The sequence below is a fragment of the Scyliorhinus torazame genome, chromosome 4, assembly GCF_047496885.1.
Source record: "Scyliorhinus torazame isolate Kashiwa2021f chromosome 4, sScyTor2.1, whole genome shotgun sequence".
In the NCBI taxonomy this organism is placed as follows: domain Eukaryota; kingdom Metazoa; phylum Chordata; class Chondrichthyes; order Carcharhiniformes; family Scyliorhinidae; genus Scyliorhinus; species Scyliorhinus torazame.
In genome coordinates, this window is record NC_092710.1 from 108,340,409 (window position 1) to 108,367,565 (window position 27,157).

Here is a 27,157-nt window from a genome sequence, read left to right on the forward strand (position 1 = left end):
GGAGACCCAGGATCCGGAGGTTCTTTCTCCGTGATCTGTTTTCCAGGACTTCAATCCTTTCGATGCACTTCTTATGGAGCGCCTCGTGCGTCTGCATTTTGACCGCTAGGCCCAGGATCTCGTCCTCGTTGTCCGTTACCTTCTGCTCCACCACACGGAGCTCTATCTCCTGGGCCTTTTGTGTCTCTTTAAGCCCCTCGATTGCTTGTAGCATCGGGGCCAGCACCTCCTTTTTTAACAGCTCCACACACCGTCTTAGAAACTCATCCTGGTCCGGTCCCCATGTCGCCTGAGCTCCCTCCGCCGCCATCTTGCTCCTTTCTTCCTTCTGCCGCTGCCCTCGAGGATCCTCCGAGATCTGGCCGCCGCCGCCGATATTTTTCTTTTCCGCTGGGGGGGGGGGGGGGGGGGGGGGGGAGAGACTCCCTGTTGCCTCACCCCACACCGGGTTTCGTCCCGAAAAAATTTCCCGTTGGGACTCTTAAAAGAGCCCGAAGGTCTCTCTTTCGCCAGTGGCCATGGCAGGCCGTGCGGAGCTGGAGGCCGCAGTGAGGGAACAGGTGGTTCGCAAACTGAAGGCGGACAAAGCCCCTCAGCACCAGATTTCCGAGGAGCTTGCAAAGTTGCTGGAACTAAAAGCTCAGCTTGGGACTAACGATGGGAAACCACAGTTCGTACTCAAAACACCCAAGGGAACCAGGGACTATAACCCGAAACAAATGGCTATCCGTGAGAAAGTCTTCAGCACCATCATTAACTGCTTTAAACGACATGGAGCTGAGACCATTGACACACCGGTATTTGAGCTCAAGGAAACCCTGACCGGAAAATACGGTGAAGACTCCAAACTCATCTACGACTTAAAGGACCAGGGCGGTGAGCTGTTGTCTCTGCGTTATGGCCTCACAGTTCCATTTGCCCGTTACTTAGCCATGAATAAAATCACCAACATTAAGAGATATCATATTGCGAAAGTATACAGAAGAGACAATCCAGCCATGACCCAGGGCCGTTACAGGGAGTTCTATCAGTGTGATTTTGATATTGCTGGCCAATATGATCCAATGATTCCCGATGCTGAATGCCTGAAAATTGTGCACGAGTTCTTGAGCGAGCTGCAGTTGGGAGAGTTTCTAATTAAGGTTAATGACAGGCGTGTCCTCGATGGGATGTTTGAAGTGTGCGGAGTGCCAGCTGATAAATTTCGGACAATCTGTTCTGCGGTGGATAAAATGGACAAGATGCCGTGGGAAGATGTGAAGAATGAGATGGTTTCAGAAAAGGGCCTTGCTCCCGAGACCGCCGACAAGATTGGAGAATATGTTCAGCTTAACGGCAGGTCAGAGTTGATTGATAAGTTGGTACAAGATGCCAAACTGTCCCAGAACAAGGTGGCTATGGAAGGTCTGAATGACATGAAACAGCTCTTTGTGTATCTGACACTTTATGGTGTTGAAGAGAAGGTTCTTTTTGACCTGAGTTTAGCTCGAGGTTTAGACTACTACACTGGTGTCATCTACGAGGTTGTGCTAACCCAGAGTCAGGCAGCCACTCAGACACAGCAAAACGAGCACTCTGAGCAAGTTAGCATCGGCAGTGTAGCTGCTGGAGGGCGGTATGACGGCCTTGTTGGAATGTTTGATCCTAAAGGTCGGAAAGTACCGTGTGTGGGAGTCAGCATTGGGATTGAAAGGATATTCTCCATTATGGAACAGAGACTGGAGGCCTCAGATGAGAAAATTCGTACAACAGAGACGCAAGTTCTTGTAGCCACAGCACAGAAGAACCTTCTGGAAGAGAGGATGAAGTTGGTGGCAGAGCTCTGGAAGTCTGGAATTAAGGCAGAAATTACCTACAAGAAGAACCCAAAGCTCCTAAACCAGCTCCAATACTGTGAGGAGACAGGAATTCCCTTGGTGGCTATAATTGGAGAACAGGAACTAAAAGATGGAGTTGTCAAACTTCGTGTTGTTTCCACGAGAGAGGAGGTTGATGTTGCAAGAGAAAATCTCATAGAAGAAATCGAGAAGAGAACATGTCAGTCCTAACGCCTTCAGAGGCAATGTCTTGGAATCACTTTTACATATTGGATGCTGGAGCATGATATCGTGCAGCATCATCAACCCTGACTACTGCTTGTTGATCAGCACCATGAACAAGGAGCTCCCCGATCTGGAAGGACACTTTCTTTTCCTAATTGGACTTTAAAATTGGGCATGAATATATATATTCTGTATTATGGAGCATACCCTGCCTTTTACAAAGGCAGGGGGGCTAGAATTTGATTTTGATTGATTTGACCCAGCCAAATCAATAAAAAGGCACGCTGGCTAATAAAAAAAGAGCCCGAAGGTCCGTTCGAGCTGGAGCCGCCAAAACGTGTGGCTTAGCTGGTCATCGCCGCAACCGGACCTAGAAAGTTTTTTTTTAAGTTTTAAAATTTTCAGGAGAGGAACAAAAAAGGTTGAATAAAAAAATTATTATTTTGTTTTTGTCTTATCCGCTCTGTGCTCCGACTTTCAGGCAGTTTCTTGTTGCGATCCTCACTCCTCCTCCACGTACAGCACACCGGGGACCAGTCTCCTCTTTGTTTTTCCTCGTCAGCTTTGGCGCCTGGTTAAGGGCGAGGGAGGCAGAGCCGATTTCGCAAACCCTCGAAAAAAGCCGCGGTTTTGTGGATCTGCGGGAGCCTCTTTGCTGCGGCCGCTCCATTCGCGATCGCCACCAGAAGCCCCCTGACGATGAGAATTTTAAAAACTATGACGCCTTGCTGGACTGAGAGCCAACGAAGGTCAGCGAGCTCAGGGATTGGTGAATGAATAGCTCTCGGTACAACCTCAGACACAGGTGACAGAGTTTAGGATGAATTCAGGTTTATGGAGGGTGTGTGGAGGATACAGGCCAAGCAGGAGAGCATTGAGCAAAGGTAAATTTGCAGAAGAGGAAAGACAAGTAATTGGAGGTGATTCTCTGACCACGATTAGATAGATAAGAATGGAATTAGGGAAATGACGTTCACCCATGAGAGAGAGGAAATGGAAGAGGATTGTGTGATCAAATGTGTCAAAAGTTCCAAACTGGTCAAGAAGAGCCTTTGTGACAGTCACATAATTGTGAAAAGCCAGCAATTTCTTAAAAAATAACAGGGAGGCTGAAGGAGAGATGCCTTTTGTGTCAACAGCGAATCAGTGTATATCGACCAGGAGCTTCTGGTCATGTTTATCCCTTAATCCCACAAATTTATTGACTAATTTGGCATGAACAACAGCATGTGTCATTCACAGACAATTATTCTGCAAGATTCAGCATATATTCCCGCTGCCTCGGAAGGGCAGCCAGCAGAATTAGGGACTCCACACACCCCGGACATACTCTCTTCCACCTTCTTCCATCAAGAAAAAGATACAAAAGTTTGAGGTCACGCACCAACCGACTCAAGAACAGCATCTTGCCTGCTGCCATCAGACTTTTGAATGGCTCTACCTCGTATTAAGTTGATCTTTTCTCTACACCCTAGCTATGACTGTAACATTACATTCTGCAGTCTCTCCTTCCTTCCCTACGTACGGTATGTGTTGTCTATATAGCATGCAAGAAACAATACTTTTCACTGTATACTAATACATGTGACAATAATAAATCAAATGAAAAATATATTGCACTGAATCTAACAAGGATGCACACATGCCCATCTTCAGCCAAAAGTGCCATGTGGATGATCCATCTTGGCCTCCTTCTTGAGCCCTAGTATCATAGATGCCAGTCTTCAGCCTGTTGGATTAGCTCCACATATCAAAACGTAGCACTGGCTACTGCAAAGGTTATGGGCCCTGACAACATTCTGGCATTAGTACTCAAAATTTGTGCTCAAAATTAGCTGCACCCTTAGTCAAGCTGTTCCACAGCTACAATGTGGAAAATTGCCCAGGTATGTCCTGTTTCCAAAAAGCAGGACAAATCCAACATGACCATTTATCATCCAGGACAAAGTAGCCCACTTTCGGCAAATATCCATGTGCTCTGAAGAAGTCATATTGAGCAGAAGAAATTGGAACAGAAGAAGACCATAAAGGGCCATCAATATGACCACGGCTGATCTTGAGCTTCAACTCCACTGTTCCACTCTCCCCAAATCCCTTGATTCTCAGAGAGACCAAAGCTCTGTCTATCCCAGTCTTATTCAACAATGGAACATCCACAATCAAACACCTGCAACTCTTCCTAGCAGCACTGTGGGTGTGCCTACACCACAGGGACAGTAGCAGTTCGAAAAGGTGGCTCACCAGGCGCTTTCTCAAGGACAATTAGTGATGTGCAAAAAGTATTGGCCTGAGAGTATGTGCCCCCCCACCCCCTATTCCATGAAAAAATGTAAAAAATACTCCATATATACCAGGCTATATTCGGTGTTGTATATAACATTGAATGTGCTATGGTACATAATATGCGAAATGTCTGAAAGAATGTATTAAAAAAAGCCATCATTTTTTTTTAAATATAAGGCGGGAACCGGAAGTTCGACCCGCGGACTTCTGGGAAGGTCCCCCCCAACCAATAAATTCTGGTGGAGAGGAAACCCGAGACACTACACGTGTAGTGTCTCCCACCCGCCCTCCTCCTCTAACCTAATAATAAGACCCATTGGTGTGAGGTAAGTGCCATATTATATTATTATTTTTTATTTTTTTAAATTTATTTATTAACCAGACCTTGGTTAGAAGTTAGCGGGATGGCAGGGAAGGGAGTGCAATGTTCCTCCTGCAGGATGTTTGAGGTGAGGGATGCCGTTAGTGTCCCTGCTGATTTTACCTGCAGGAAGTGCAGCCATCTCCAGCTCCTCCAAGACCGAGTTAGGGAACTGGAGCTGGAGTTGGATGAACTTCGGATCATTCGGGAGGCAGTGGGGGTCATAGATAGCAGCTTCAGGGAATTAGTCACACAAAGATTGGAGATAGATGGGTAACTGTAAGAGGGACTGGGAAGAAGCAGTCAGTGCAGGGGTCCCCTGCGGTCGTTCCCCTGAGTAACAAGTATACCGCTTTGGATACTTGTGGGGGGGGGAGCCATGGGGTACGGGCCTCTGGCACGTAGTCTGTCCCTGTTGCTCAGAAGGGAAGGGGGGAGAGGAGCAGAGCATTAGTAATTGGGGACTCGATAGTCAGGGGCACAGATAGGAGATTTTGTGGGAGCGAGAGAGACTCACGTTTGGTATGTTGCCTCCCAGGTGCAAGGGTACGTGATGTCTCGGATCGTGTTTTCCGGGTCCTTAAGGGGGAGGGGGAGCAGCCCCAAGTCATGGTCCACATTGGCACTAACGACATAGGTAGGAAAGGGGACAAGGATGTCAGACAGGCTTTCAGGGAGGTAGGATGGAAGCTCAGAACGAGAACAAACAGAGTTGTTATCTCTGGGTTGTTGCCCGTGCCACGTGATAATGAGATGAGGAATAGGGAGAGAGAGCAATTAAACACGTGGCTACAGGGATGGTGCAGGCGGGAGGGATTCAGATTTCTGGATAACTGGGGCTCTTTCTGGGGAAGGTGGGACCTCTACAGACAGGATGGTCTACATCTGAACCTGAGGGGCACAAATATCCTGGGGGGGAGATTTGTTAGTGCTCTTTGGGGGAGTTTAAACTAATACAGCAGGGGCATGGGAATCTGGATTGTAGTTTTAGGGTACGAGAGATTGAGAGTATAGAGGTCAGGAGCACAGAATTGACTTCGCAGGAGGGGGCCAGTGTTCAGGTAGGTGGTTTGAAGTGTGTCTACTTCAATGCCAGGAGTATACGAAATAAGGTAGGGGAACTGGCAGCATGGGTTGGTACCTGGGACTTCGATGTTGTGGCCATTTCGGAGACATGGATAGAGCAGGGACAGGAATGGTTGTTGCAGGTTCCGGGGTTTAGGTGTTTTAGTAAGCTCAGAGAAGGAGGCAAAAGAGGGGGAGGTGTGGCGCTGCTAGTCAAAAACAGTATTACGGTGGCGGAGAGGATGCTAGATGGGGACTCTTCTTCCGAGGTAGTATGGGCTGAGGTTAGAAACAGGAAAGGAGAGGTCACCCTGTTGGGAGTTTTCTATAGGCCTCCAAATAGTTCTAGGGTGTAGAGGAAAGGATGGCGAAGATGATTCTGGATAAGAGCAAAAGTAACAGGGTAGTTATTATGGGAGACTTTAACTTTCCAAATATTGACTGGAAAAGATATAGTTCGAGTACATTAGATGGGTCGTTTTTTGTACAATGTGTGAAGGAGGGTTTCCTGACACAATATGTTGACAGGCCAATAAAAGGAGAGGCCACATTGGATTTGGTTTTGGGTAATGAACCAGGCCAGGTGTTAGATTTGGAGGTAGGTGAGCATTTTGGGGACAGTGACCACAATTCGGTGACGTTTACATTAGTGATGGAAAGGGATAAGTATACCCCGCAGGGCAAGAGTTATAGCTGGGGGAAGGGCAATTATGATGCCATTAGACATGACTTGGGGGGGATAGGTTGGAGAAGTAGGCTGCAAGTGTTGGGCACACTGGATATGTGGAGCTGGTTTAAGGAACAGCTACTGCGTGTTCTTGATAAGTACGTACTGGTCAGGCAGGGAGGAAGGCGTCGAGCGAGGGAACCGTGGTTTACCAAAGAAGTGGAATCTCTTGTTAAGAGGAAGAAGGAGGCCTATGTGAAGATGAGGAGTGAAGTTTCAGTTGGGGCGCTTGATAGTTACAAGGTAGCGAGGAAGGATCTAAAGAGAGAGCTAAGACGAGCAAGGAGGGGACATGAGAAGTATTTGGCAGGTAGGATCAAGGAAAACCCAAAAGCTTTCTATAGGTATGTCAGGAATAAAAGAATGACAAGGGTAAGAGTAGGGCCAGTCAAGGACAGGGATGGGAAGTTGTGTGTGGAGTCTGAAGAGATAGGCGAGATACTAAACGAATATTTTTCGTCAGTATTCACTCAGGAAAAAGATAATGTTGTGGAGGAGAATGCTGAGACCCAGGCTATTAGAATAGATGGCATAGAGGTAGGGAAGAGGTGTTGGCAATTCTGGACAGGCTGAAAATAGATAAGTCCCCGGGGCCTGATGGGATTTATCCTAGGATTCTCTGGGAAGCCAGGGAAGAGATTGCTGGGCCTTTGGCTTTGATTTTTATGTCATCATTGGCGACAGGAATAGTGCCAGAGGACTGGAGGATAGCAAATGTGGTCCCTTTGTTCAAGAAGGGGAGCAGAGACAACCCCGGCAACTATAGACCGGTGAGCCTCACGTCTGTAGTAGGTAAAGTCTTGGAGGGGATTATAAGAGACAAGATTTATAATCATCTAGATAGGAATAATATGATTAGGGATAGTCAGCATGGCTTTGTGAAGGGTAGGTCATGCCTCACAAACCTTATCGAGTTCTTTGAGAAGGTGACTGAACAGGTAGACGAGGGTAGAGCAGTTGATGTGGTGTATATGGATTTCAGTAAAGCGTTTGATAAGGTTCCCCACGGTAGGCTATTGTAGAAAATACGGAGGCTGGGGATTGAGGGTGATTTAGAGATGTGGATCAGAAATTGGCTAGCTGAAAGAAGACAGAGGGTGTTGGTTGATGGGAAATGTTCAGAATGGAGTTCAGTTACAAGTGGCGTACCACAAGGATCTGTTCTGGGGCCGTTGCTGTTTGTCATTTTTATCAATGACCTAGAGGAGGGCGCAGAAGGGTGGGTGAGTAAATTTGCAGACGACACTAAAGTCGGTGGTGTTGTCGACAGTGCGGAAGGATGTAGCAGGTTACAGAGGGACATAGATAAGCTGCAGAGCTGGGCTGAGAGGTGGCAAATGGAGTTTAATGTAGAGAAGTGTGAGGTGATTCACTTTGGAAGAAATAACAGGAATGCGGAATATTTGGCTAATGGTAAAGTTCTTGGAAGTGTGGATGAGCAGAGGGATCTAGTTGTCCATGTACATAGATCCCTGAAAGTTGCCACCCAGGTTGATAGGGTTGTGAAGAAGGCCTATGGAGTGTTGGCCTTTATTGGTAGAGGGATTGAGTTCCGGAGTCATGAGGTCATGTTGCAGCTGTACAAAACTCTGGTACGGCCGCATTTGGAGTATTGCGTACAGTTCTGGTCACCGCATTATAGGAAGGACGTGGAAGCTTTGGAGCGGGTGCAGAGGAGATTTACCAGGATGTTGCCTGGTATGGAGGGAAAATCTTATGAGGAAAGGCTGATGGACTTGAGGTTGTTTTCGTTAGAGAGAAGAAGGTTAAGAGGAGACTTAATAGAGGCATACAAAATGATCAGGGGGTCAGATAGGGTGGACAGTGAGAGCCTTCTCCCGCGGATGTAAATGGCTAGCACGAGGGGACATAGCCTTAAACTGAGGGGTAATAGATATAGGACAGAGGTCAGAGGTAGGTTCTTTACGCAAAGAGTGGTGAGGCCGTGGAATGCCCTACCTGCAACAGTAGTGAACTCGCCAACATTGAGGGCATTTAAAAGTTTATTGGATAAGCATATGGATGATAATGGCATAGTGTAGGTTAGATGGCTTTTGATTTTTGACTTCCCATGTCGGTGCAACATCGTGGGCCGAAGGGCCTGTACTGCACTGTATCATTCTATGTTCTATGTTCTAAAGCATATGTAAGCATATCATACTTTTTTGCAAAATCAAAATGTCTCCGTGCTTTACAGCCAATGAAGTACTTTGAAGAGTAGTCACTGTTGTAATGTAGGAAACCTGGCAGATAGTTTGTGCACAGCAAGATCTCAGAAACAATGTGATGATAACAAGATCATTTACTTTCGTGAGTTTGGTTGAGGCTTAAATATGGGCAATGACACCAAGAAGAACTGCCCTGTTCTTTCTCAAAATAGTGCTATGGGATCTTATAGATCCTGGAGGGCTGACAGGGTTTTGGTTCAACATCTTACCCAGAACCTCTGACAGTGCACACTCCCTCAGTTATGCACTGAGCTTAGAAATACCTCAGTCTTATTCGGGGATATGTAAAACACAGAGTGTAAGCAAATACATTGGGGGGAGGGGGGTGCAGTTTAGCTCAGTTGGCTGGACAGCCAATTTGTGATGCATGTCAACAGCTTGGTTTCAATTCCTGTGCCAGCTGAGGTTATTCATAAAGGCCCCTTGCCCCTCTTAACTATGCCCCTTGCCTGAGATGTGGTGTGGGGACCTCAGATTAACCCACCATCAGTCAGCTCTCCTCAAAGGGAAAGCAGCCTATGAACATCTGGGACGATGGTAACTTTACTTTAATGCTATAAATTTAGATCAGGCAAATGTGAATCTGTGGTGCAGTGGGGATAGTGCTGAGCTGGAAGCTCTGGGATCAAGGGATATGGGGGATCAGGGTATTGAATTTGATGATCAGCCATGATCATAATGAATGGCGGAGCAGGCTTGAAGGGCCAAATGGTCACCTCCTGCTTCTACTTTCTATGAGTCCTACCCCAGGACTTGATGTTCAAGGAAGGTATGTTTATAATGTGGCCAGACAGGTACCAATGAAGCATAAAGAGCGGAAGAGACTCCTGGAAATGTTGGATATAGTCTCTCTCTCTCAAGTTAGCACCTGCTTCCCGGCGCCAGAGTCCCAGGTTCGATTCCTGGCTTGGGTCACTGTCTGTGTGGAGTCTGCACGTTCTCCCTGTGTCTGTGTGGGGTTTCTCCAGGTGCTCTGGTGGGTTCAATTCCAGTACCGGCCTCCCCGAACAGGCGCCGGAATGTGGCAACTAGGGGCTTTTCACAGTAACTTCATTGCAGTGTTGTAAGCCTACTTGTAACAATATATATTATTATACAACAAGCTATAAACAGGAATGCAGACAACAACAAATAGGCAGGAGGTTTGATGGTGTTGGCTGGCGACAGTACCTCCTCCGAGTTTGAGGGGACTCCTCCGGGCTTGAGGGGGCGCTATGCGGCGGTGACTCCCCGGGCTTGAGGGGGCGCTGTGCGGCGGTGACTCCTCCGGGCTTGAGGGGGCGCTGTGCGGCGGTGACTCCTCCGGGCTTGAGGGGGCGCTGCACGCACCCACACAGCGGAAACGTCGCCCCGCGATCGCGCGAGAGGAGCTGAGCTCGGAGATCGGAGCGGGTCTGAGCGGCAATTGCGGGGGTGTCTGGGAGGTGGGTAAACAGACAGACAGACCTACCGGGCGACGTCGGCGGCTAGACGGGGGTAACATTCGCCTTCCTCCATCCCATCCCGCGGGGAAGGGATCCCGGTCCGGCGGCGCAATGGGCCGATGAGTTGGCAGGAAGATCCGAGCCTAAGATGGCCGTGGGGGCCTAAAGGTGGGATCACGGGCAGGAAGGGACTGGGCTCGGGCCCAGTCTCCCGCTACAGGCCCGGGGCGCTTTGGTCGACCAGGAGCCCGGAGCTTGGGCGTGCTGTAAGCAGCCAGAGTCGGAATTACCTGGGGCGGGAAGATTTGGAGGGCAGTAGTTTGAATTTTAATGTGCGAATTAATCCCAGTCCCACTCACCCCTCAGCTCTGCTGTATCTCCCCTTTCGAGAATTTGTCCAATTCCCTTTTGAAAGTTATCACTGGGTCTGTTTCGGGCAGCACATTCCCGATCATAACGTTTTGTGTAAATTACACCCCATTTCTGCCTCCTGGTTCTTTTGAGACTATTTGAAAAAAAAAAAATTCTAGTTGAAAATCCTCCTGCCAGTGGAAAACAGCTTCTCTACTTTAGTTTGAACCCTTGGGGTGGCTCACTGGTTAGCACTGCTGCCTCACCGTGCCAAGGGCCCGGGTTCAATTTCAAACTGGGGTGACTGTGGAGTTTGCTCTTTCAAAGGGTCGATGCAGACTCGATAGGCTGAATGGCCTGTTTCTGCACTAGGGATTCTATGATAACGGCAAACAAATCTCTTTCTCACTTTTTATTTGCTCGAAGAACAATCACAATTACCCTACCCTTTTCTTGTAACTAGTCCCTTAGTGACATATAGGAATCTGAATACGAGATACTAGCCGTAAATTTTTTAAAGCAATAAAGTTGCATAATTTGAACAACTGTGAATGTTACTTCGCATTTTGTGTTTGCATGTGATGATTTCCCATGTGAAATTCAGCGCGTGTTGATGTGAATGTTGAGGAGCCTATTGGATGCTGTTCAAGGTGGAACAATATTGTTTTTACATTTGAAATTCTCCTTCCATGATAACCCAGTTCTTAAATCTTTGTAGTTTCACATTAATTGTAAATCTGCATATATGTTGGAGAGACATTGCCAATGAAAAGGTCTGCTAATGTTGTTTGTTTATATATAAAGACCAACCCTGTCCCCAGTCAACTGGTGCACTTGAAAAGCCAGAAGATTATTCTTGATTTCCTAACCATTCTGCATATTATTTTCATAATGCACTATGAGTGGTGAATTATCTAGTGCAGAATTCCTTCCCTGTTGGTTGATGTGGTACTGAACCTTGTGAGTCCCTGAACTGTGCTATATTAGTTGATCCTGGGGAGCGAACACACGCTTCTCTTAGCTTCAGGTTCCTTGGGTTACATAAGAAAAAAAACAAAGCAACATTCTGCTCCAATTTAAGAACCATTGCCAGAAAGTATATGTGACAAAGTGTGATACTACCGCCCCTGCCGCACCCCCCCCCCCCAAATCCCGCAAACAAAAGTGGCGTATTAGGCAGGTTATCCTTTGAGAGATCTTAAAATGTGAGATACTTTCTCTGAAGAAGCAAACATTTATGGCAGCTATGAATTGATTTATTTCTTTATTGAAGTGAGCTTGATCTTTTGGTTGTATTTATTATTTCAGCTTGTAATTCAGATATTTACTGCCTTGTGTGGTAAATGTTTGTATGATCATTTTATTTGGGGGTTAATGTGCATCATTTAATGCCAGTGCATTTTTTTACAGATAACTGGATCGTGCAAATACACAGATGAGCAGAACAACCTTACAGCTGAGAGTCTTGGATATCAGAAACCAAGACCGCCTGTAACCTGCTGGAACTTCACTTGTGTAAATGAGCCAAGAGTGGTTGGTTTTTTCTGACACCTTCATGAAGAGGGGAGAGAAGCCTGATGGACATAGACAAATGAGACCAAAAACATTCCCTGCCAGCAACTTTTCTGGGAGTAGCCGCCAGATGTTGCAGGAGATCAGAGAGAGTCTCAGGCATTTACCCAAACCATCAGGAGATGCTGGAAGCATAGATCAAAGTATGATGAAATTGAGCACAGAAGATTCAAGGCAACAAGGCCGGAATGCTCTTAAATTCGTAACTTACCAAAAAGCCTTGCAGGAGATCCGGAATTCCTTGTTGCCATTTTCAAATGAGTACAGTTCGTCAGTCCGTGGACCCGCAGATGTAAACAAGCAGATGTTGCAGGATTTGGTAACTGCCGGGTTTGATGAGGTGAGAGCTATTTAAATGATATACTATTGATTCAATCCACTTAGGCTGTGCAAACAACGTTGCAAATTCCTTGCTGATTGCTAAATTCCACTGTAAAGCTTGCCAAAGGAGCTAAGTATTTAGAACAGCAAAACATACGAACAATGCGTGCATTATTAAGGGCTAATTTGTCAGTAAGTCCAGGAAATTCAGCGATATGCCATGAGTTGTGAATCTTGCTGGTCGATTTATGGCCCCCTCCTGTTTGCTTCTTTTCAATGGCATCTCACCTGTAACCTATTATTTTGGATAATTTCTTGCAATTGCATATTAATTGTTCATTAAACTTAATGGTGGACGTGAATGTAGGAGGTATGATGTGTAAGGTTGAAGATGTCAAAAAATTGGTGTAAATAGTAAGGAGGAAAGCCTTAGATTCCAACGCAATATAAATGGGCTGGTTAGATGGGCAGAACAGTGGTAAATGAAATTTAGCTCTGCAAAATGTGAGGTAATGCATTTTAGGAGGACTAACAAGGCAGAGGAATATACAGTGAGTGACCTTGGTGGGCATGTCTGTGGGTCCCTGTCGACAACAGGCCAGGTAGATAAGCTGGTTAATAAGGTTTGTGGGCTACTTGCCTTTATTAACTGAGGCATAGAATATGTAAGTAACACTGTTACTTCACAGAGCCAGGGTCTCTGGTTCGATTCCTGGCTTGGATCACTGTCTGTGCGGAGTCTGCACGTTCTCCCTCTGTCTGCCTCGGTTTCCTCCGGGTGCTCTGGTTTCCTCCCACAGGTCCCAAAAGACGTGCCGTTAGATGAATTGGACATTCTGAATTCTCCCTCTGTGTACACGAACAGGCCACCGGAATGTGGTGACTCGGGGCTTTTCACAGTAACTTCATTGCAGTGTTAATGTAAGCCTACTTGTGAGAATAAAGATTATTATTATTATAAGAACAGAGAGGTTATGATGGAGCTGTATTAGGCAGCATGGCGGCACAGTGGGTAGCACTGCTGCCTCACGGCGATGAGGTCCCAGGTTCAATCCCGGCTCTGGGTCACTGTCCGTGTGGAGTTTGAACATTCTCCCCGTGTTTGCGGGGGTTTCGCCCCCGCAACCCAAAAATGCAGGGTAGGTGGATTGGCCAGGTAAAATTGCCCCTTAATTATAAAAAATGAATTGGGTACTCTAAATTGAAGGGGAAAAAAATAAAAAAATGATGGAGCTGTATAAAACGTTTCTTAGGCCACACTGGAGTACTGTGCAGTTTTGGTCACCACATTATCGGAAGGATGTGATGGCACGACAAAGGGTACAGAGGTGGTTCAGCAGGATGTTGCCTGGGCTGGAGAGTTTCAGCTATCAAAAGAGACTGGTTGGGCTGCGGTTGTTTTCCTTGGAGCAGAGAAGGCTGAGGGGGACACCTGATTGAGATGTGTATAATTATGAGGAGCAGGGGTGACACTGTGGTTAGCCTCATGGCGTTGAGGACCCGGGTTTGGTCCCCATCCCGGGTCACTGTCCCTGTGTTTACATGGGTTTCACCCCCACAACCCAAAGATGTGCAGGGTAGGTGGATTGGCCACGCTAAATTGCCCCTTAATTGGAAAAAAAGAAGTTGGGTACTCTAAATTTAATTATGAGGGGCATAGATAGAGTGGATAGTAAGGAACCTTTCCCCTGAGCAGAGCGGTCAATAACCAGAAAGCGTAGATTTAAGGTAATGAGTAGGAGGTTTACAGAAGATGTGATTAAAAAGCATTTTCACCCAGAGAGTGGTGGGAATCTGGAACTCACTGCCTGAAAGGGTGGTAGAGGCGGGAACCCTCACAACATTTAAGTATTTAGATGAGAACTTGAAATGCTGTAGCATACAAGGCCATGGGCCAAGTGCTGGAAAATGGGATCATAATACATAGGTGCTTGATGGCCGGCATGGACCGCAGGGCCGCTTTCCGTGTTGTATAAACTCTATGGCTATGCAGCAAGATTTTTCCTACTATGTCCTATCAGTATACAATTGCTGCAAAATATTATTAACCTGAAGATACTTTTAGCTGAATGTCATTTGTTGCAGACAACAGTACTGCTGCAGTTGCGTGCATTTTTAATACAAATATCTTTTGACGCCGGGAGATCTGGGTACTTGAAGGCAATGCTGCTGTGCCTCATGGAATCATATAGGAATCACTACCTCTGTTCTGCCTTTACGCTAGATTTGGAGCGGTCCTTATGCAGGTTAATTCAGGCCATGGAAAGTTCTTCTCTCCTGTTGGTGGGATCAGATAATTTCCACCACGGAATGTTTTCCGATGCAAGTTTGGGAGCTGAAAGCGTTCCAAGCTGTTCCAATTCAAAATGTTTATAGTCCTTCCAAGCAGCTTTTAATGAGGATATGCTGATAAGTTGATTTTTTGTCATGTTTTAAAAAGTCGCATTTTGCCCCTGTTTGTCAGTAAAGAATATATCGCAAAAAAATAATGAACTGATTTCAACAAAGCCTGGTACACAGATTGGGTAAGACCTAAGGAAGCAGTGATTAATATTTGGCAAAGGTATGGATCCAGACCCTGGAATATTTTTTAAAGGATCCGTTAACATTGGAAGATAGGGCAAATTCACTTTTAAAAAGGTGTTGTGGTTGTTTTTTTAGAATGTTATTATTTGCTTTAGAATGTTGAGGATTGTCTCAGCTGCTGTGATGCAATTTGTCACAGTCAAAATGGGAGCAGAGTTTTCAGAACCGGTTGTTGGATATGGATTGTCCTGAAGCCTCCTCAGTGAGATGAAAACTTTTAATAGAAAGAGTTCTTTTTCAGCTTTGTAGTTTCAAAGCAGCATCAACCAGGCAGGGAAAAGCATAAGGAAGAGCCACGTATTTGTAATAATGTTAAGTTAACTCAGTGTGATGGAGGCATGCGCTCTACTTGAATGCACTCTTGACTTGTTAGACTAATCAAGATCAATGGTGTTCTAATTTATTTGACCTGTGAAACAGATTGCTGTATTGCAGTAAAACATGTGTGTTGTACTTTTATTTCTTATCAGCCTGAGGGTGTGTAAGTGTTGTTTAAAATAGTTTCTTCAATAAGTTGAGCCTTATTCAATATGATAGCAACCTGTTAATGTGGAACATCCTGAATACATGTTTAACCAGGAACTAGGTTGGCCGTTGTAATCAATGACAGCATGTTCAATTGCAAAACTTGCTTGTAATTTGGAGTCAGTTGTGAAAAGGCATAAAATAGTGTATGCGTTTTGTAACGTTTTGAGATTTTTCTTAACCCTTGAAAGGATTTGTGTTGCATTCATGATTTGGCATCACTTTAGATTCCGAGGTGATCGGAACTCATTGATCTCATCCCAGCACTGTTTCCATCTTCAATGTTAGGATGAGTTTTACTCAGCACAGAAGATTGACAGAACAAACCAGTAGCTGTTGCGAATGGTCATGCCTGGCTGACTTGGGAAGTGTGGGTCTCGTTCAAGATGGAAACTTTGGTGACTTGGCAAGCCAATCTGGCAGACCTGGCAATGCCAGCAAAACTAAAGAGCTGGTCATTGACTTCAGGAAGCAAAGTACTGTACACACCCCTGTCAGCATCAACAGAGCCGAGATGGCGATGGTTAGCAGTTTCAAATTCCTAGGGGTGCACATCTCCAAAAATCTGTCCTGGTCCACCCATGTCAACGCTACCACCAAGAAAGCACAACAGCGCCTATACTTCCTCAGGAAACTAAGGAAATTCGGCATGTCCACATTAACCCGTACCAACTTTTACAGATGTGCCATAGAAAGCATCCTATCTGGCTGCATCACAGCCTGGTACCACAACTGCTCGGCCCAGGACCGCAAGAAACTTCAGAGAGTCGTGAACACCGCCCAGTCCATCACACAAACCTGCCTCCCATCCATTGACTCCATCTACACCTCCCGCTGCCTGGGGAAAGTGGGCTGCATAATCAAAGATCCCTCCCAACCAGCTTACTTACTCTTCCAACTTCTTCCATCGGGCAGGAGATACAGAAGTCTGAGAACACGCATGAACAGACTCAAAAACAGCTTCTTCCCCACTGTCACCAGACTCCTAAATGACCCTCTTATGGACTGACCTCATTAACACTACACCCTGTATGCTTCATCCGATGCTGGTGTTTATGTAGTTACATTGTATATCTGTGTTGCCTTATTATGTATTTTCTTTTATTCCCTTTTCTTCCCATGTGCTTAATGATCTGTTGAGCTGCTCGCAGAAAAATACTTTTCACTTTACCTCGGTATACGTGACAATAAACAAATCCAATCCAATCCTTGATGCAGTTGAAGGTGTGATCATGTTGGTCTATGTCTCGATCCCTTTTTGGGGAAGTCATTATATAATAGCGACAAAAAGATCATGCTGTTTAATCAGGCAGAGATGGAGAGAGCTGGGACATTAATGGATATAGCCTACAAGAGAAAGGATCAGTACCAATTTGTTCAGTAACTTTTATCTTGTGTATAATGTTACAACCAGGTTAGAGGGGGTCAATTGGCTCCCATCTTTTCCCTCTTTGTTTGACTACACCAGTTTTTTTTGTTTAAATGGATATGTTTGCCAATTCAGTGAGTGTTTAACTATTTACACGCTGTGATCAAAAAATACACAATCAGGCAGGTTTTCTTGAATTTTAACAAAGAAAATTTGTTTTTATTGTCCTTAACCTAGTCTAAGTAAAATAATAAGCTCCCGTCCAATGTGCATGCACGTTTGAGTGCACGCATGCACATACACACACACAGAAACACACACAGCACGGTAGCACTGTGGATAGCACAATTGCTTCACAGCTCCAGGGTCCCAGGTTCGATTCCCGGCTTGGGTCACTGTCTGTGCGGAGTCTGCACGTTCTCCCCGTGTGTGCGTGGGTTTGCTCCGGGTGCTCCGGTTTCCTCCCACAGTCCAAAGATGTGCGGGTTAGGTGGATTGGCCATGCTAAATTGCCCTTAGTGTCCAAAATTGTCCTTAATGTTCGGTGGGGTTACTGGGTTATGGGGCTAGGGTGGAGGTGTGGGCTTGGGTAGGGTGCTCTTTGCAAGAGCCAGTGCAGACTCGATGGGCCGAATGGCCTCCTTCTGCACTGTAAATTCTATGAAAGAAAATAACCCGTTACAGAATGGGTTTCCTCTGGGTGCTCCAGCTTCCTCCCACAGTCTAAAGGTGTGCAGGTTATGTGGATTGGCCATGGTGAATTGCCCCTTAGTGTTCAAAAGGTTAGGTGGGGTTACTGGGTTACGGGGATAGGGTGGCGGCGTGGGCTTACGTAGGGTGCTCAATCTAAGGGCTGGTGCAGACTCGATGGGCCAAATGGCATCCTTCTGCACTGTTGGGATTCTATGATTAAGGAAGTTAAAATCCAGTAAAAAGAAAGGGGTACACAGTTTGTGGAGATTGGTGACTTGCTTCAGTCTGAAATTGATGACCCTGGTGCTTCAAAGGTTGAGGTGATTTAAAGATTTACGGGCAGCAATGTAGCATTGTGGATAGCACAATTGCTTCACAGCACCAGGGTCCCAGGTTTGATTCCGGCTTGGGTCACTGTCTGTGCGGGGTCTGCACATCCTCCCAGTGTGTGCGTGGGTTTCCTCCGGGTGCTCCGGTTTCCTCCCACAGTCCAAAGATGTGCAGGTTAGGTGGATTGGTCATGATAAATTGCCCTTAGTGTTGGGTGGGGTTACTGGGTTATGGGGATAGGGTGGAGGTGCTGAACTTGGGTAGGGTGCTCTTTCCAAGAGCCGGTGCAGACTCGATGGGCCGAATGGCCTCCTTCTGCACTGTAAGTTCTTTGATAATCTATGAAAGATTTTTAAAATATATTTTTGTTCAGGACATTTTTCCATTTTACAATATACACCACGCTCATTCAACCATATACAATTTTCATAATAATTAACAACCCACCAACCTACCCCCTACAGCTCCTCTTTTGTGACCCTCCCCCCATTTTCTGATGACTACCAAAAAGGAGATAAACACCTCCTCCGACCCCCTAATGCCCTATTTAATTTTCTCCAGATCTAAAAACTCCGATAGGTTCCCCCACCCAAGTCGCTGACCGAGGCACCGCCCGAGCAGAATCCTCTTCCGGGCTATCAGGGAGTCAAAGGCCAAAACATGATCTCTTTTCCCTCCTGCAGCTTCGATTCACCCGATACCCCTATGTGCCACCTTTACCTCAAAATCTCTGACATAGTCTCAAAAACGTCTCCCAGAATCTCCTTCATTTGGGGCAGGACCAAACACGTGCGAGTGGTTCACCGGCCCTCTTGACAAATGCTTGCATCTGTCCTCTGAAAAGAACCCACTCATGCGTGCTTTAGTCAGTTGTGCTCAGTGCACCACTTTAAAGTGTACTTTAAAAAACAAAAAATTTATAGTACCCAATTCATTTCTTTCCAATTAAGGGGCAATTTAACATGCCCAATCCACCTACCCTGCACATCTTTGGGTTGTGGGGGCAAAACCCACGCAAACATGGGCAGAATGTGTAAACTCCACACACTGTGTCCCAGAGTCGGGATCGAACCTGGGACCTCGGTGCCGTGAGGCAGCAATGTTAACCACTGCGCTACTGTGCTGTCCTCACTTTAAAGTGTACTTGACCCTGACCTGCTTCCCTGAGCCAGTTTAGCTCAGTTGGCTGGGCAGCTGGTTTGTGATGCAGAGCAAGGCCAACAGCGCGGGTTCAATTCCCGGACCGGCTGAGGTTATTCATGAAGGCCCAGCCTTCTCAACCTTGCCCATCGCCTGAGGTGTGGTGATCCTCAGGTTAAATCAGTCGGCTCTCCTTCAAAGGGGAAAGCAGCCTATGGTCATCTCGGACTGTGGCGACTTTACTTATTAGGCTCAGTCTTGCACAAGAGGAAGTAGAATTTACCCTATAAAGGGCCTCACTCCACAACCCTGCCCCACTTCCCCAAAATGCACCCCCCAACTGCTCTCATTTTCTCTTTATCTCCTCCAGCGAAGCCCTCTCCCTCTCCACCAGCTGCCCATAAATAGCAGAGACCTTCCCCTCCCCTATATCATCCAAAGACACTACCTCACCCATCAGAGGGGGGGAGGAGAGCAACCAAGGAAACATAGAAAGCTCCTTCCTAGCAAAAGTTCTCATTTCTTATAAATACCTGAACTCATTCCCCCCCCCGCCCCGAATCTGAAACCTTTGCACCAGTTTCTCCAGACTCATAAGCCTAACCTCCACAAATAAATCCCTAACCTTCTCTATCCATTCCCACACCTTGTATGACAAGTCCATTCTCGCCAGGATAAATCTATGGTTCCTATATATCGGCGCCTTTAACGACATCTTAAAATGTTGCCTAAACTGGTTCCATGCTCTCGAGGAGGTTACTACCACCGGGCTCATAGATTATCTGGCTGGCGCGAACGATCACCAATGCCTTCAAACACGACCCTGTACAGGAATCCTCCCCTATCTGCCCCTAAACCAACCCTTTCTCCACAACCCATTTCCTGATATTCATCAAATTGGGCAATGCCAACCCCCTGACTGCCGATCTCTCTGCAAAAATGCTCTCCAAACCCGAGTTATCTTGCCTGCCCATAGAAATGTTGAAATCAGCTTATTAATCTTCACAAAAAACGATTTAAGTAAATAGATCGGGAGACTCTGGAATGTAAATAAGAATTTTATAATGACCGTAATTTTCACTATTTGAACCCTCTCTGTAAACCATAACGGGAGGGCATCCCACCTTTTGAAATCCCCTTCACCCCTTCTACCTGTCCGGCCAAATACAGCTTAAGTAACCATGCCCAGTCGCGAGCCACCTGCTTTCCCAAATATCTAAAACACTAGCTAGCCAGCAAAAATGGCAATTTCGCCAACCCACTCTCTAATCCTGAGAACTCACCGGAAACACCTCACTCATCCCCATGTTGAATTTATAACCCGAAAAGGAGTCAAACTTACTTAATGCCTCCATAATCTTTCCTACACTGGAGAGAGGGTCTGTTACATACAACAGCAAGTCATCTGCGTTTAGGGACACTCTATGCTCCATACCTCTTCCACTCTGTTGATGACCTCAGTGCAATAGCCAGCAGTTCAATTGTCAATGCAAAAAGTAATGGGGAAAGTGAACACCCCTGCCTTGTTCCCCTATTCAGTCAAAGGTACCCCAAGCTTAATGTGTTGGTACGAACGCTCGTAGTGGAGGTCTTCTAGAACAATCTGGTTCCCCCCCACCCCCCCCCCCCCCCTGCTTTCCCAGTAGATGTGGCGTGGAGCCTTCCCAGACTGCACAGAGCAATGCACCTCATACTTCTTCCAGCTCAAGCAGAGCCTCCAGGCACTGCACCTTCTCCTTCACCACCAGGAAGTGCAAACCATCCAAGAATTGTATCATATCAGAGCCCCTCTTTCCGGGAGGTTACAACCCCCGGTAAAAAGTCTCAAACACCGCCAGAATAGCCTCTTCCAACCTCTCGCTCCATCCTTCCCGCCTTATCTCTGTGTGCCTTAATCAAGATCAGCTCCCTCCATATCACCGCCTTTAACGCCTCCCTGAATGTGTAAGGTGAAACCTCCTCGCTCTTATTAAACTCCACGTACATTCCTGTAGCAGCAGCTATCCTCTCAAGCTCCCCCTTCTCTGGCAGCAATGCCACACCCAACTTCCATGGGGTTCGCTGGGCGCAACCCTTCTCCAAACACAAATCCACATAGGTGATCTAAAGATGCAGACAGACAATTTATATGTTCTTCTGGAGTAGTGCTGGGTTGAATCCTTTTCAAAAAGCTGTCTGCACGCACACCTGAGGTTAAGACTTGTAAGTTGGGTGGAGAGAGAGAGAAAGAGAAGTGATGCTGAGCCTTCGAGAATATCTACTGCCTGTAAATTTGTTACTTGTTTAAGATTGAATGGGACTATAGATTATTGAATTCCTGAGCACTGTCTACTGGTCAGTTATTAGAGGAATTTTTGAAAAAACTAATGATCATCAAGCTTAATTAACATTGCCTTTGGTTCAAAGTTATGAAACACAGTTGCTAATCCAACTCATTGAACTACTAAGCATTAAGAACATAGAACAAGAGGAGGCTATTCAGCTCTTGAACCTGTTCTACCTTGCAATTAGATAATGATTGGTCTATTTTTGTGTCTCATCTGGATTTCATCCATACTCCTTGTAAACATTATCTAACAAAGATCTGTCGATAATGGCTGTGAAAATTTCAATTGACCCAGCATTCAGAGCCTTCTTGCAGAGAGGATTACACATTGCCATCCGCCTGCCTGTGACAATGTGCTTCCTGGTTTCACTTCTAAATGGCATGGGTTTCATTTGAAGATTCCGTCCCTTTGTTTTGGCGTTTCCCCACCAGAAGAAACTGTTCCTCTGTTCCTTCATACCCTCCTTAACCTTTCAACAGCCACAAAATCTCTTGGCCATTGGCCAATCTATGCTTCAATTTTGTATGCTCCACATGATCTTTCTTTGTTAGTATTTTCAAAGTCTCATTTTAATTTCTGCACAAATCTAAGGAACTCCAGATAATCTCTTACCTAATCATCCCCTGTTGGAACAGTTCCTATTTATTGTGCATTCTTGCTAACTTTTCAGTTGAATTTATCTGGATTTGTTTTTCCTATTGAATTGAAATAGCTTTTTTGATTTTTATTTGATTAGTAAGTCATGGTCAGTGTTTTTTTTACATGTTTGGCATACTTCCAGGGCCTACTTGCTCCATTTCGTTTTCTAGGATTGGTTCCAGTACTACCTAACTCCTTGTTCATTTAAAACATACTTCATCTAAACACATTACAGAAATCTCTCCCACTTTTAATTTGCATTACTTTTGCTCAAGTATATTTTTAACAACATAATTGGCAGAACCTGTCTGATTGATGTTGCCATTCTGAGGAGTTGATGTCCTGCCCCATTATATCAAATACTTGAAATTCCACAAAGCTTCATCAAAGTTCCACAGGAATGCGGCTGCATCATGAAGCAATGTTGGTGCAACCCAATGGTGTTTGAGAAGTTGGTTCCTTGTTTCTCACTTGCTTTACTGATCTGGATTCAGAAACACAATTGATCAAATTTTCAGTTGATAATCAAACTAGGGGCAGGAAATCCTTACAAAACAGCTAAGGAATTATCAAAGAATCAAGACCGTGTTTGTAACTGGGCAAGACCAGTGGTGGGTGAAATTCAATACGGGTAACAGCAAGGTTTTGCACGCTGCAGGAGATTGATGCGTAGAGCAAGCTTAAATGGTTGTGAGAAATCAACACTCTGGATGCAACACTGATTATGTCTAGTCATGACAAAGCAGCAGTTCATAGCATCATTACAACACAGAAGAAGGCCATTTGGCCCATTTGTGCCATCTCTCTGTAATTCTGTTACTCCTACTCCCCTGTGTGGTCCTGCAGCTTTATTTCCCTCAAGTGCCTATCCAATTTCCCGTTGAAATTATTGGATCATCTCTACTTCCACACCCTCATAGGCTACGAGTTCCAGATCATTACCACTCACTGTGTTAAAAAAAAAAAAATTCTTCTTCATATCTCACCCTTTGAATCTTGCCTAATCTTAAATTGATTTCCCCCAGTACTTGTTTAAGGAGCAATTTAGCATGCAATGTGTTCTTCACCAGTTGCATTGGTTTTTTATTGTCTACCATATCAAAACATGTCATACTCTTGGACACCTCTATTAAACCTCACCTCGATCTCTTTTGCTCCAGGAGGAACAACCCCAGCTTCCTGAACCTAGCCTTGGAGCTAATAAGACTCATCATCATTATTATTCTGCTAAATCTCCTCCGCATCCTTAGCATCTATTTGGGCAGCACGGTAGCACAAGTGATTAGCACTGTGGCTTCATAGTGCCAGGGTCCCAGGTTCAATTCCCTTCTGGGTCACTGTCTGTGCAGAGTCTGCACGTTCTCCCCCGCGTCTGCGTGGGTTTCCTCTTGGTGCTCCGGTTTCCTCCCACAGTCCAAAGACGTGCAGATTAGGTGGATTGGCCATGATAAATTGCCCTTAGTGACCAAATAAGGTGAGGGGTTATTGGGTTACGGGGATAGGGTGGAAGTGAGGGCTTAAGTGGGTCGGTGAAGACTTGATGAGCCGAATGGCCTCCTTCTGCACTGTATGTTCTATGTTCAAGGCCCCTCACACCCTCGTTAAAGTGTGGTGACCAGAACGGTACACATACTGTAGTTGTGGCCTATAAGTTCATAAGTTCAGCATCAATGTGCTGCTTTTGCACTCAATACCTCTATTTATGAAGCCCAAGATCCCATATCTAATTGCTTTTTTAATATGTTCCACCATCTTCAAAAATCTATGTACAGGGTCCCAGAGAAAAATGAACGTGAATTCTTGTATGTTCGTGGATGTAACAAAGCATTTCACATTTGATGTGCATTCACATGTAGGCAAGTGAACACAGCAAAGCAAATTGAATGCTGGATTATGTTGCCAAATCAGTGGGGTATGCGTCAGAGGCAGTCAATGCTGACTTTGTATTCTGCAGAGGTTAGGTCACACCTTCAATCTTAGTGTTTAGTTCTGGTTACTGAAGCACAAGGGATAAATCTGAACCCTAGAAGCAGTGGCAGCTCAGAGCAATGAGGCCAGTCCCTACTGTCAGAGAGCTGAGCTATGGAGAAAAATAAATCTTCAATTTGAGAAATGAATGGGAAGGAACTTCAAAGAGTTATATACAACTCGGTAGAATAGCAACGGTTCACTCCTGAGTATTTCAAAACCAATCATAAACATGATTCCAGAGTAGTCAGGGGTACAGACATGAACTGATTAAAGAAAAAAGTTCAGTAAGCACTTCTTTATACACTTCTAAATACGTGCAGTGGTCTCCAGATAGTGGAGCGGTGACAAGAACATGTGATGCTTGGTGCTATATTGTGTGGGTAGGGACGTGTTATTGGTTTCTATTGAAAGTTGTTAGGAAATGACCTCCTTCATCTGTACTTTGTAGTTCTTTGCGCTTTAGTGAGAGAAAACACCATTTATTTAAAATAATCTTGATTGCTTTGGGTTGTGGGGACGGGACCCACACAGACACGGGGGGAATGCGCACACTCCACAAAGACAGTGACCCGAGGCCGGGATCTTCCAACACTGAGGCAGCAGTGCGAACCATGTCGCACTGTGCCGCCAATGCTAAAATCACTAACCATGTAAAATGCTTGCTGATTTTATTATCGATACAAATAAAGCAGTTTTAGATGCAATGTGTTCTTCACCAGTTGCATTTGATCATTTCCAGGACATGGTCGTTCGAGCTCTCAAGCAGACCAACAGCCGCAGTATAGAGGCTGCAATTGAATACATCAGTAAGATGAGCTACCAGGATACACGCCGAGAGCAGATGGTCGCTGCAGCTGCAAGACCAATGAGTGCGAGTGTGAAAACATCAGGTATACATAACTGAAACACTACATCGCCTTTAACTCATTCATTCTAAGATGTACTTTGTATCTTTGTCACTGGTTCCTTTCACACACTTGGTTATCAACTCCTGTTGAGGTAGCAGCATCCTCTTGCATGTGATCAATTAAAAAAAAAAAAAAAATTTAGAGTACTCAATTAATTTTTTCCAATTAAGGGGCAATTTAGCTTGGCCAATCCACCTAGCTTGCACATCTTTGGGTTGTGAGGGCGAAACCCACGCAAACACGGGGAGAATGTGTAAACTCCACACGGTGTTCCAGAGCCAGGATCGAACCTGGGACCTCGGTCATGTTATCAATTTTAAGGGGTCACCATTATTAGGCCTTGCATTTACATTACTGGACAAAACCTGAATTTTATATTGCAGTGATGTTTATTGATGTTTCCACTGCTTTGGGTTTTCACATCACCGTTGGCATTTATATTTCTGTGCTATTGTAAAATCAGTTCCCTTTCGTATTTAGAACCTAAGAACTAGGAACAGGAGCAGGCCATCTGGCCCCTCGAGCCTGCTCTGCCATTCAATGAGATCATGGCGGATCTTTTGTGGATTCAGCTCCACTTTCCGGTCTGAACACCATAACCCTTAATCCCTTTATTCTTCAAAAAACTATCTATCTTTATCTTAAAAACATTTAATGAAGGAGCCTCAACTGCTTCACTGGGCAAGGAATTTGATACTATGCACTTCTGCAGATCATTTTGCCACCGAGCATCTTGTTGGAAACCCAGTTGTAGATTCGGCATCAATGCTTCACTGCAAATACCGTACAACAGTAATCAGCTTTATTTTGGTCTCCTCAATGTATTAGTGGGTCTCATGTACTTGACTCACGCAGGTGTCCTTGGAAGGCGAGAGTAGTTTTTTGATTGATGCACTGGACTTTGGCATCAGCACAATCCAGGCCCACTAGTTGGACATAATGTTCACTAAGTTCCTCTCCAGGAGTAGGATTGGAAACATAAATTATCCAGCTATATATTGGCCAATTGTATTCTGAAAAATTTCGATCCAGCACATGAAAACAAAGATGTATTTTGCTGTTATGAAATCTTTGTTTGCCTCCCCATTTTCCACTCAGTCACATGTATGTTTTTCTGCAGTTACCCTGCTGGGGTTGAACACCTATCCCTTTGCAAGATGTGGGTATCATTGGCTAGGCCAGCATTTGTTGCCAATCCATAATTGTTTTGAGGAGGTGGTGGGGAGCCATCTTCTTGAACCGCTGTCGTCCCATGTCCTGTACCAACAGTGCTGGTGTGCTGTTAGGAGTGGGGGGTTCCAAGATTTTGAGTCAGCGACAGCGAAGGAACGACAATATAGTTCCAATTTAGGATGATGTGCAACTTTGAGGGGGATTTGCAGGTGGTGGTGTTCCCCTGCATTTGTTGCCCTTGTCCTTCTATGTGGTAGAGATCACAAGTTTGGAAGGTGCTGTCAAAGGAGCCTAGGTGAGTTGTTGCAGTGCATTTTGTATATGGTACACTGCAGCCACTGTGTGCCAGTGGTGGAAGGAGTGAATGTTTAAGATTGTGGTGGCGTGCCAATAAGCGAACTTTGTCCTCGATGATATCGAGCTTCTTTTTAAAAAAAAAAAAAAAATATTTTATTGAAAATTTTTGGCCAACCATCACAGTACATTGTGTACCCTTTACACAGTAATATAACAATATAAATAACAATGGCCAGTTTTATAAACAAGAAATAAATAATATATAAACAAAAACAAAACTAAATGGCAACTGCCTTGTCCCAGATAAATATTCTCCAAAAATATGTTTTAACAGTCCAATATACAATTATCTATAACAACAACCTATACATATTATACTTATGTATTAACATCCCTGAGAATCCCTCTGAAGGATTGTGTCCCGGGGATAGTCCATGAGGACCAAACTGGGTTTGTGAAGGGGAGACAGCTGAATACGAATATACGGAGGAATATACATACACCAATAAATCGTCCGCGTAAAGAGATACCCGGTGTTCCTCTCCTCCCCTGAGTACTCCCCTCCACTTCCTGGAACCCCTCAATGCTATTGCTAGGGGCTCAATCGCCAGTGCAAACAATAATGGGGACAGAGGACATCCCTGCCTCGTCCCTCTATGGAGCCGAAAATACGCAGACCCCCGTCCATTCGTGACCACGTTCGCCATCGGGGCCCTATACAGCAGCTGTACCCATCTAATATACTCATCTCCAAAGCCAAATCTCCTCAACACCTCCCACAAATAATCCCACTCCACTCTATCAAATGCTTTCTCGGCATCCATC

The 27,157-nt window shown here is 45.3% G+C and overlaps 1 protein-coding gene and 1 pseudogene across 3 annotated transcripts in view; both read left to right on the forward strand.

The window, feature by feature from the left end:
* The first annotated feature begins 518 nt into the window (after positions 1 to 518).
* LOC140410385 (histidine--tRNA ligase, cytoplasmic pseudogene) lies at positions 519 to 2,278 on the forward strand (annotated as a pseudogene).
* A 7,744-nt stretch (positions 2,279 to 10,022) lies between these two features.
* lats1 (large tumor suppressor kinase 1) overlaps positions 10,023 to 27,157 on the forward strand; it is a 58,432-nt gene continuing 41,297 nt past the window's right edge. Inside the window, exons 1-3 of one of the 3 annotated variants that reach the window (XM_072498448.1) lie at positions 10,023 to 10,130; positions 11,892 to 12,393; positions 24,694 to 24,844. In XM_072498448.1, coding sequence (XP_072354549.1) covers positions 12,001 to 12,393; positions 24,694 to 24,844 — 544 coding nt within the window. In that variant the 5' untranslated portion in view covers positions 10,023 to 10,130; positions 11,892 to 12,000. Of the gene's footprint in view, positions 10,299 to 11,891; positions 12,394 to 24,693; positions 24,845 to 27,157 lie in introns of all 3 variants that reach the window. The other 2 variants (XM_072498450.1, XM_072498449.1) reach the window with 2 other exon arrangements.